General features: G+C 34.2%; 1 protein-coding gene across 2 annotated transcripts in view; it reads left to right on the forward strand.

The window, feature by feature from the left end:
- The window catches only part of LOC129943441 (uncharacterized), a 56,788-nt gene extending 53,255 nt beyond the window's left edge, over positions 1-3,533 (forward strand). Inside the window, exons 7-8 of one of the 2 annotated variants that reach the window (XR_008781247.1) lie at positions 2,622-3,203; positions 3,331-3,533. Coding sequence is in view for 1 of the 2 variants with exons in the window: in XM_056052888.1 (XP_055908863.1) it covers positions 2,622-2,793 (172 nt within the window). In the remaining variant the exon portion in view is untranslated. Of the gene's footprint in view, positions 1-2,621 lie in introns of both variants that reach the window. The other variant, XM_056052888.1, reaches the window with a different exon arrangement.
- Positions 3,534-12,147: the final 8,614 nt, after the last annotated feature.

The raw sequence follows: 12,147 nt of genomic DNA on the forward strand, positions 1-12,147 counted from the left end.
TTCCGGGGCGAAGCATTGGTTTCCATGCGCTCTACGTTACCCACCCATCTTAGTCGTTGGACTTTTACCCTTCTGGCTAAGTCTACGTCGCTGTACAGCACGTACAGCTCGTCGTTCCATCTTCTCCTCCACTCCCCTTCGATGCATACGGGACCGTAGATGCCACGAAGAACTTTTCTCTCAAAACGACGCAAGGTGCTCTCATCCGCTTTTGTCATAGTAAATGCTTCTGCACCGTATTAAAGGACGGGGATTATGAGGGTCTTATAAAGCGACACTTTGTTCCCTCGAGAGAGGGTTTTGCAACTCAATTGCTTTCTGAGCCCAAAGAAACAGCGGTTAGCAAAAGTTATTCTTCGTTTGTTCTTCATTTGTTTTGACAGCAGCCATCAGTTGTTTCGTTAACATTTAATTGAGCGCTGAATGTTTCGAAAGGTTTGTTTGTTTATCTCTTCTTTGAATTGATAAATACTAGTGGCATGTTTTATATAATAGGCTTTTCACACCAAACCCAAAACCAGGTTTTCGGCAAAAAGTTTTCTTAAACCCAAAAATCGTTCACACCGAACATTTACACGTTTTCATTTGACATTTAAATGTATTTAACAGCGGCTGTCAAATTTTATATTGATGAAAAAATTGGTGAGCAAAAAGTTTTGCTCTTCTCAAATTATTTGTAAATATAAAATGAATCCTAACTAATTCAAATTGATTTTAACGTAAGACTAGCTCGTCTCGAAGAAGAGTTTCAACTATAGTTTAGGTAACGAGTGGAATGGGCTAACGACAGGAACCAATAAGAACTACAAGCTCGCTTAACTGCAGCTATCATCTATGTTCACTTCAACTGGTCCGAACAATTCACAACCCAAAATACTAAGCTTATGACTATTGGCCAAATGTGGCTTCAGAATCGCCATATATTGTGGCCGTCCGAGCAACTTTGAGAAGATTCTGAACGATTTCGTGTAGGTCCTTATGGCCGGAGCAGCAAAAGGCGAATTCCTAGTTACAGATTCGTACCAAAATCACACTTATCCCGAGCGATCACTGAAGCTGTTATGATGGGCTGCCATTTCTTCACTTTCTTCCTTTGAACACTCGCCTGGCTTGTCCAAAGGATTAAGGATCTTCTTGATGTTGGCATCGCTGTCCATCAAGGGACGATAGCCCACTGCTGTAGTTTTATTCACTGGAACAACGATTCCCACGTTGTGGAATGTTTTGGCGCAAATCTTCTTAGCCCGGTGCGATTTAGCCTCCACCAGAGATTTTCTTTTTTACTTATTCTCCTCCACAAGTGAACTTATCGCACTTCCTCATATCTGCTAAACCCTTGTAATTTGAAGGAGTTACTGGAAAGTCTTTCTTCAGGTAGTAAGCGAAAGCATAGAACATATTTGTGGCTACGAGTTCGAAGATGCATCCCTTGGAAACGTCATTCCGAACTATGATGAAGTCTTCCACGTCCTTGGGTCGTGACGCCAGTAGCCATAGTGAATTCCGGTTCCTCGCTTAAAAAAGAGCGTTTGAAACTCTGGAGGATCATAAAAGAACCGCCAGTGCCGAAAATAGTCACTGGGCTTTTATTCTCAACGTTGTTTTGTTGCCACGCAGCTCAACCAAAGTTTTCTTAATTTTTTTCTTTCATATTTTGTTAATAAAAAAAATATTACATACCACGGCCAAATTTATTTCAAAATGAAATATTTGTTTTGACAGCAGCCATCAGCTGTTTTGTTTACTTTAATTTGAGCGCTGTATGTTTCGAAAGGTTTGTTTGTTTAGTTCAACTTTGAACTGCTTCTACTTTTCGAGAGGTTTTATATAAAACTTTTTACGAAAACTTGTGGTTTACCAAGAATGTATGGGAAAACTTGAGTTTTCGATGTAGGTTTTAGGCCAAAACCGATAATTTCGAGAAAACCGGGTTTTGGACTTGGTGTTAAAAGCCTATAAATACTTACATGCATGTTTTCGTTTGACATTTCAACTTTTGCAACATCAACTGTCATCGATTTGTAAGTAAAAGTGTAGCCCTTCAATTATTATTTGTAAAAATAAAATGTATTCTGATCAATTAAGTTGATTTTAATACATGTATAAAAAGAAAGCTTAACACATTTTCAATGTTGAAAAACAACTTAACAAACATTATGCTTACAAAACACAACTTTTTAAACACTCTTTTGTCTTCCACAAAATTCTTTCAACAGAAAAACCTTGTTTTAAACAGAATTTCAAAATATTAAAGTGAAATATATGTTTTGACAGCAGGCATCAGCTGTTTTGTTAATGTTTCGAAAGGTTTGTTTGTTTAGTTCATCTTAGAATTGCTACTAGTTTGGAAAAACTTGAGTTTTCGTTGTAAGTTATCTGGATTTGGGTTTGAAAATGAAATAGTTTAATGCACAAATTGCAGAAATGAATAACAAAAAACGAGTAATTTTCGAAAAACAATATGGATTTAAATTCTGCATTTTTGTAGTCCAGCCTCTTTTCCTTAACGATCAAAATTCTTTTATATTTTTAGCAATTCTTAATAACCTAGTAATAATTTGTATATTTATTTAAATATTCTAGATAAATAATAATCAATTTGTTTATTTTTCTTGTTTCAGGGCTCGAACGCAAAAACTGGTGTGCTCACCTCAAATAGCTGGTGCTCAAACAGGTCCAATTGACACATTTAGCATGCAAATTAGTTTTGCCAAAGGTTGGGGTTCAAAATATCGTCGAACCGACATAACCGCCTGTCATTGTTGGCTGGAAGTACTTTTTGCGAGACGGTGACAGTTTGTTAATGGTTTCCATACACTTAAATCACAATCATCGTTAGGCAATGGAAATACAACAACAACAACAACAATTGTCGGTTTTTCTTGTAAAAGTGACGTTGCTGTCACTAAAACTAATGCTGCCATCTCTACCGTTGATGTTGATGCCGCCACAGCCAAAGCCATCGCCACCGCTGCTAACACTAAAATAACTGTTAACAATAATTGTAACAGTAATATCAGTGACAATTTATGTTATTGCAGTAGCTGTCATTGCAAATGCACTTCAAATCGAATTTTATGCACCAAAGTAGCAACAAAAACACGCTTAAAGCCTTTGTTGTCGTTATCATCATTATCGAAGAAACGAAGTTTGCGAAAAATTCACACAAAATTTGCAACAATTTTAAAACTTTGCTGGAAGAGGTTTGTGTAGTTTAAACAAAAACTTAAGTTTTTTGTTTTGTTTTTCTTTTTTTAATTTAAAAAAAAAAATATTTAAAAAAAAAATTAAAGAACTGGAAAGTTAAATTATTAAATGGTTTTTCCATAGAATATATATATCTCAACAAAGTTTGGCTATAGAAACACTCACATACTCATTGCGAGAAATTATATAAAACAAAAACAAAAACAAAGAGAGAGAGAGAGAAAGAAAAAAAACGAAAAAGATAGAGCTAAGAAAAAGGAGTATTGTTAACATTTTTCTATTGTTAAAACAAAAATTGATTACAAAAAAAGTGCCCCTTCATAAAATTAAAATAAAAACAGTTTACAAAGACTTAAAAATAAATTTTAAATATTTAAAAACAAAAAGAAATTTTATTTGCATCAATGTATCCATAATGTTTAATGTATATAAAACAAAAATCATTGCACCCTGTACAGAAAAACACACCCAGTGTGAAAGCCTTCAAATGTATAAAAGAAGAAAAGAAAAAAAAAACAAAAATCAAAATACAATTTGATTATAAAAAAACAAAAATTATATATATTTTTAGTCATATTTAATTTAATTTAAATTATTTATTTGTGTAAAAACTACAATGAAATGTCATTCTGAAAATAAGCCGCCTCCTGGATCTGTCAAAATCAAAATTTCCTACAACTGACTTTGTGTTTTCAGTGTCAGTTGCGTTTATATGAATGTAAATAAATTCAACTAACAGCTGAAAGGTCTAAAGATTGTCAGTTGTAAATGACAGATGAGTTAACTGTCAAGGATATGAAAATAGATGACATTTACATGGCCTTTGCAGTTTCAATTAATTTGACACCAATCAAGAAAGGCCTTAAACATTCCTATGCAATGCAAAGATGTCATCACAAAAACATGGTTTAAAATTAAAAGTCACTTCAACTGTCAAAAACATACGTCATTTGTCATTTGTTTTGTTTTAATTTGTATGTGTAGTAAAATATCATTTGTAACATTTTTTGAGTTTATGTTTAATTTATGATATTTTTGTGTGAAATTTTGTTCTTGGTTTATAAAAAAAAATCTAGTCATACGCCGCCCTTTTCCAGTTTTGTGCGTGTATTTGTTTTTTTTTTTGTTTATTATTATTATTTTATTTATTATTATTTTTTTTTTAAACTTTTGTAAAACTCACTTGTGTTTCTAGTCTAAGGAAATGCAAGGATGAGATGTCCTTAAAAGAAATCGAAAAGAGAATTTTAACAAAATTGACAAAATGGTTTTGATGGAAGAAGACAACTTTAATTAAAACAGGATAACGTATAAATAAAACAAAACTTATGGAACACATCCTTCCAAATTATGATGGTGGCTTAAGTAGGAAAGACATTCCAAATGTAACATTGGTACCTATATAATTGTTATATGAGATCTTTGTGAAACTTAATTTGTATGTAAATAGTTTCTTTTCTTTTGTTTAATAAAAAATAGAAAAAAGAAAACTATTATATTCCATTCATTTGCAATACAAAAATATATATTTGTAAATTTTGTTTTAATTTTTCTAAGGTCATTACTTGCAATAATTAATTATAATTAATAGAAAACACAACATAAATTAAATGGAATTTTGTAAAGCCTAGAAATTAAACAACAACAAAAAACTGATTTATTATACCAAACAGTGATCCATACAATTACTATATTATTATTAATATTATCATTATTATTATTATTATAATTATTATGTACGCATTCTAATAATTATTTTGTACAAAACAAAAAGAAGAAATTATTTGAAATAGAAAAACTTGTAAATTCTTAAATTTAAATGCGCGAGGGATTAAAATTTTAAAATTGTTTTTTATTTAAACAACAAAGTTATCGCTATTATTTAATTAATTAAAATTAAAGATGAAACAAAAAACCATTATTTTTTGAAATTAAAAACAAAAAGTCTTTACCATTAGTAGCTTACATAAAACAGAAAAAGAAAAAGAACTATATACAAATAATAAAAAAGAAGGAAAGAGAAGAAGAACCGAACAATTGTTTATATTTTGTTTATTAAAATGAAAGTTTATACTTAAAAAAAAACCTATTAAAACTGATAATTTAAATGAAAAAAAAATGCCGAAAATATAAAAATACATAAAAGATCAAAATTGTTTTTGTCTTTAATTCAGTTTCAGAAAAAATAAATATTTGCATGTTTTGCTCGAGGTGGTGACTTAAGTATCTTGCACATGAGCTACGAACTGCGAACTGTGGATGTTCGCATATTTTGACTTTTCTTTCACATGTGCCTTGTTTCTATTCGCAGACAGCGACGAACCGTCAATATATTATTACCCTTTTCAACAAACAAAATAAGAGAGATATAGTTTTGAGGTTAATGGCTGAATCACAAACACGCTTCAGCTTCGGCTTCGCCTGACGTTTACGAGTTTAGCCATAGGAATTCAATACATGCTATCACAATGAAGCTTCGACCTCACGTTTCGTTTGACAATCATAAGGAAAAAATCGTAATGTAACGTGATGTGACTCCAAACGGAAGCTCTAGTTCAATTATCTGAACATTTGCTTTGTCTGACAGCTCATTAGCTGTAAAAAATGTCAACAAACAAAATATTTGCTCTTTGGAGGGATGAAATAATAGAAATGTCATTCAAAGCAACCTCGAAGCAAGCCTAACGTAATGCAGACGAAGCCGAAGCTGAAGCATGTACGTGTTTCAGCCATAAGTTGAGCGCGAACAATTTATTCGTTGCAGTGTGGATTGTATGTGGAACGCGAATAGAGCTTGACAGTTCGTAGCAACCACATTGCAATTCGTTGCTAACAAATTGTTTTTACAAAATTGTCTTGTTTTAAAGAACAAAATGCAAATTTTATCATCCTGACATAAGTGTCAATTGGTTTCTTCTAATTTAATTGTGTTTTTGTTTAAAATAGACTTTTTTAAATGTGTAAAATCACGTTTGTTCGTTCATTCGTTGTTCGCTCTCATGTGCTCTTTAGTTAGAGCTGGGGAATCAAAAATTAACTTACCCTTCTAAACTTTGATACTTAGGTTAGGTTAGGTTAGATTGGAGTGGAGTGGCTGTCCAGATGTCATTGACACACGTAGACCTCAAGGGTCCATTGTGATACCACTAATGAGGTTATTCATGGGAGAGTAATGAACTTAAACAAACCATTTCGTACTTTTAATAAAGTTAGAGAGACGTTTTGTGTCAATCGTTGCCAGTTCACTGGTATTATCATCGAAGAAGGGATTACCGAAAAAGTTATTCCTTCTAATGGAGAGTGCTGGACATGTACATAGAAGGTGTTGGACCGTTTCCTCTTCCTCCTCGTCCATGCAGCTTCTACAGAAGTCATTTGTGTAGACCCCTAGCCTCAGAGCATGTCTTTCTATGAGGCAGTGTCCCGTTATTATATACTTTGTCTGCTCAGTGATATCAAGCCTTTTGACCGTTTTAAGTCAATACTTGGCCATATTTGCTTGGTTGCTAGGCAGGTGGTACTTTGTGACCATCTAGCATTTGTTGTTTCTAGAGCATATTGCTTGAGAAGATATTTGCATGTAGCAAGTGGTGTTCCTATGTTATGTTTTTGTATAACATTGTTGCAATATTTTCTTCCTTTAAACACAACCGAGAGAGTGAATTAAATTATAGAATTAAATTCCGATTTATTAAGGAACTGCGCAAGCTAAGTTCGATTATGATTATGAGCTGACCCAACCGAACGAAGAACAAAGTAAAGAGAAAATAAAGTTGCAACAACAACTGCAATTCCCATGCAGCTCACCGACTAGTCAGCTGGGGTGGGTTCTTTCGAAGAAAATTTTTGTATAATTTTGATAAACTGGAATTGATTGTTGAATTAATTTATCATTATAATTAATAATTTATCAAATGGATATATATTTTTGTACACTAGGGTGCAAAAGAAAATGATAGGGGCACCAGGAATTTTGTTTGTATATTTAGAAAATTCCAAAACTAATGAAATAGAAGATTTAGGTGAATAAAAAAAAGAGAAATGGATATATTTGACTATATGTATTATATTTTACTTTACTTTGGGAAACCGTGGGATAGAAAATCCCTGGATTAAAACCCAAATATTTTCGAATTGAAACTGACAAAAAATTACAATTTATAAATGGCCGTTGTATTGAAATGCAACTAAGTGAAAAAGTTAAAAGTAATTACAAAAAAATGGGTCTTCACGAAATAACCGAAAAATGAAAACGCACTACGATAGAAATATATAAATATTTCGGGAGACCGGGGACAAAAGTAACATTTTTTGCATTTGGGGTTCCTGCTCTGGCTGTTATTTGAATAATATGCCATCTTCAAGATGACTTATGTCACTACAAAATGCTGAAGTTAAGTTTTAATAAATCGACGATTTCACACAGCTGTGATATTTTTTCCAAGACTCTTCCCTTGTTACTTTTGTCCTATATGTCCAGGACGAAAATAACACGCTCTGGGGAAAAAAGTAACATACATAAGTAGTTAAAGATATTGTTGCCCAAATGATGATATTTTTCGTTTTATATTGCGTTAAAAATTTATTTCATTTATCACAAGATAAAATTATTATAATATCTCTTAGATATTTGAAAAAAAAAAACATAACAGTAATCCAATAAACATAAAAAATTCTTTAAAATAGGATCATACTCATTTGGAGAGCATTATTATAAACTTAAATTATTATTTTCAGTTCTTGTATCGAATATATGTACATACGTGAGATCATTTGAAATGCGAACTTTCTCTACGGGAGAAGTAATAAGGCTTCAAAGCTATACTTGATTCAAAAAATTAAAATTCATTGAAAGGTTTTCATTCTGAAAGACAGTTGTGACACATGTAAAAAGGATCACCCTTTGTGCATGCCTCATGAGCCCAACCCTTGCATTCGTGACATTGGACCCATTTTTCATCTCCACAACTTCGGCTGAACCACTCCAAACATACCAAGCATAAGCAATCGTTTTTATTGTCACCTGAAGTGTCGCTTTCTGATGTTTATTTTGGTAGTTTTTTTCCCTTCTTTTTGGACTGCCCTCTCGGCCTTTTCATTGCAAACACAAATTTCTTGGCTTTTTGTCGATTTTGGAAATCTAGCTCGATTTCCAATTTTTCGTGCGTGTCTGTAAGGATAGCAGTTTTGCGCTTCTTCCTTCCCCGCCTTGTGTTGAGTCTTAGTCCAGCTTTTGGAAAAGGAAGAACTTCTTGAGGTTAAAAAGGGATTGGTGCCGATGTACTTGGTGACTGCATGGGTTTTGAAGGGTGACGATTCTAGAATGCAATTAAAAGAGTTACAATATAGGAACTTTTATTTTAATATTGTCTAACTTACATTGACATGACCGGATGTTGATGGTAAATTGGGATCGGCAATCGAACCAGTTTCAAACTCAGGGAGGACCTATAAGGTAATTATTTTTATTTTAATGCTAATGGCTTAGTATTTTGTCTTGTTTTAAACTCACATTAACATCACCAACTGATGATGAAACATTTTGTTGAAGATTTAAATCAGCGTCGTTTTGGTTTTCACTATTGTTTGGCAGTGGGCGATCGGTAGCATAAGACGGTGGAAAGTCTACACATGTAAAAATGCATCTGTTGAATGGACTTATTCCAGTACATTTGAAGCCAGCTATTGCATTTCTATCAGTGATAGACAGTGGGAAAGCTTCTTTTACAATGCTGGGAATATTGTGGATGGACATGGTCTTTTCAGGATTAGTTCGAATCCAAGCATCTACTGCTGAGTTAATCATTTTTTTTAAATGGCCCATATACTGCCCGGTCGAGGGGCTGTAATTTGTGGGTGCAATGAGGCGAAAATGATAGCAGAACGATTCCGTTGCATTTGCAAAAATCAAGACATTTAATGGATAAATGTGACTCATGATTGTCGAGCAAGAGCAAACATTTATTCTCTTGTTTTGGTTTTACCTGTCTCTTAAAATGCTCGAGAAAAAACAATAACTCTGCTTCTTGCATCCATCCACGCTCAGCAGATGTAATGGCACCAACTTGTTTTGTTCCGCGTTTGGCTAACACACGGTTTGGTTTTTGGACTGTTGTAACTCCAGTCTCGTCTACGTTCCATATGTCCCGTGGCTCGAACTTATACCGGTCCATAACCTCCGTAAGCTTGTCAAAAAACTTTTTGACATTAGTCTCATTAAAACTTGTTGCACGAGCTAAACTTGTTGCTTGAAGACTGCGGAGAGACAACATTGGATGTCTTTTTAAAAAGCCGGAAAACCAGCTAGCTCATTCTCATGCCACTTAGTTGGGAATCGCTTATTATGTTTTACTGCCATTTGGTACGAAAGGCGCCTAACTTCTTTTGGTGCAAGGCCATAGAACAATTTGGATGAAGAAATAAGGTAATTCTCGAGTTCATTTTCCTCCTCTACAGAAAACACCCGTTTTGCACTGCGATAGCCAACTTTGGCAGAGGGATTACCCCCTGAAATTTGTTGTATGTACCGGGCAAGAGTTACATGGCAGAGAGCGATTTGTTTTGCGGCGGCCCTTACACTCTTGTTCTTCTTTAGAACTTCCTCAGCGGCCTGTTTATAAACAGACGTGGCAATCATTCCCCTATTAGTTCTTCTTATGCGAGTACGAGGCATTCTAAATACCAAAAACATTATGATAACATTCAGATAAAAAAAATTAAACTTCTAGTGGACGAAAGTAATATGTTACGTTCGTCCCCATGGTATCTTGTTCCTTCGTCCACGTGCCCTCATTTTAAAATAAAAACTTAATAATTCACTCAGATTCTTAGATTTGTTTAAATGGCGAGTAAAATAGGTAAAGAACATATAAAAGAAGTAGAAACTTACCTTTAAATATTGATATTTAACACTTTTTTTCATTCAAAAAACTGGCGGACAAAAAATTTCAAATAGGGCACCTTTTCTTTCTTTTCACTGTGGCACGTGCGAATCTCTTAACCGATCGACAACAACTGAATAGGAGAGGAGAAAGTCAATTTGTTTACAGAACTGCATACCAGAAAATGCTCTAACACATTCATATAGGCTGTGAATGGGCTTGTTACTTTCATGACGTGTTACTTTTGTCCCCGGTCTCCCCTATATATATATATTTCTATTTGAAATTAAATACAACTACTTAGCTTTTTTTTGGTATTCCTTCTTTCTGCTATCCTTATTTTTTCCTTTATCTTTCCCTCCTCGAACCCTGTTTAGGTTAATCAAATTTCCTCCTTTTGATTTTTGCTAATAAAATTATCTTCTCCTTCTCAATTTCTATTCTCTTTTTCTCCAAAATTTCTCGATCTTTTTTTTACAACTCTACTTTTCGCTTTCAAGGTTCTCCTAAGAGTGCCTTCCAAGCGAAACTTTCTAACTATCCGTCCTCCCTCGTCCATTCCAATCACTCACACATACATACAACTCAACCAATCGCTTACGGGATCGTCGGTCACGGGATTACGGCTTCCAAGAAGCTTGACGCTAACCGAGAAAGCAACCGTTGTAGATTCTCATCGAAACTTTACTCTCACACACACAAGCATGGTTTCGACAAGTTGTTGGATGTGTTTCCAAAACTTTCCGAAACGTAATGGCGAGTTCAGACCCCCCTTCCAACTAAATTTTCTTTCGAGGAAAATTAAAAAAGGAGAATCAAATCGAGAAGGAGCCTCAATTAGGCTTATTAACGCGGAATTCGAAGTGGGACTTCAATTAAAATAGGTTCGGATATGTAGAAAACAGTGTTATATAAACTACCATTTTTTTTTCTAAATGTCAAAACTTATTCTTACTATTAAAATTTACCGGCGTCAAAACCCATTTTGTACAATTCATAATTTAAGTAAATTTAAATGAAAACAAATTATAAACTACTTTAAGTTAATTACATCAAGAACATTTATAACTTTTCGGCTCGTCCGCCGGAATAAAAGATGCTGGAACGCGAGACCGCCCGTCCGCATATCAATTTTGGAACCACCCGTTCCATTTGGTCATCATGATCGCTGGGACCCCTGTTTTATTGCTTTTGCAGCATATTGGCTAAGTACACCACTGGTTGATGGAACCATGGTTGCCCTCAAACTCACCAATATTTTTCAGCAGCAAAGAAAGTAGAATAGGGAAGTCAAGCAATCGAAGGCTAGTCATTGTTGCGGTAAATTTTACCGTAACAAGTCCTTCCTTGATAACAGCATGTACTCTGTTTTGCCCCCATTAACGGTTAAACCCATTTTTGCGATGGATAACTAGTCTGATTCCTCTATAGTTGGTGCGGTTTGAAGGGTCTTTATTTATAAGGTATGCTTTATTTGTGCATGCTCCTAACCAAATAATCTCGGCTCGGCATTCAAGCCATCTGCTCAAGCGGGTTTGTGACACTTAAACTAATATATTGCACTCTAAACTTCGTTTTAGTCGGGAAGACGAGATTGTTGGTTTTTTTGTGGAATTCGTTATAAAGTCTGCAGAAGTGGGGATTCAATATCTTCAGCAATAACTGCGGTTCCACTATGATGCTTCCACCTTCGTCTTTGCAGCCTTCGGTTCGAGGTTTATGTACTTGTCAATTTCATTTCACCTGTTCATAAAACTTTTGAACTTTATTTTTGCTCTTAACTTCTCAACATTTTCTCCTTCTGAGAAGTCGGTTTGCCTCATCTTTTTCTGCCCATAGAACTCGTAAGCAGCAGTCGTTCGTGTATGAAACTAAATCTCAATCTAAATTTAAAGTAGAGATCGGGTTAAATGGTTTCCAAAGTTGTCTTTCGATCGATTTCATAATTTCAAAATGTAAAAAATCCTTTTGCGTTCTTTAAGATAGGTTATGAAGGACTATGGGAAAACTCCAATATTATAGAAATGTGTTTGATATAAGGTTAAATTCGGTTGCTTGC

Source organism: Eupeodes corollae, chromosome 1, assembly GCF_945859685.1.
Source record: "Eupeodes corollae chromosome 1, idEupCoro1.1, whole genome shotgun sequence".
NCBI classification, from domain to species: Eukaryota; Metazoa; Arthropoda; class Insecta; order Diptera; family Syrphidae; genus Eupeodes; species Eupeodes corollae.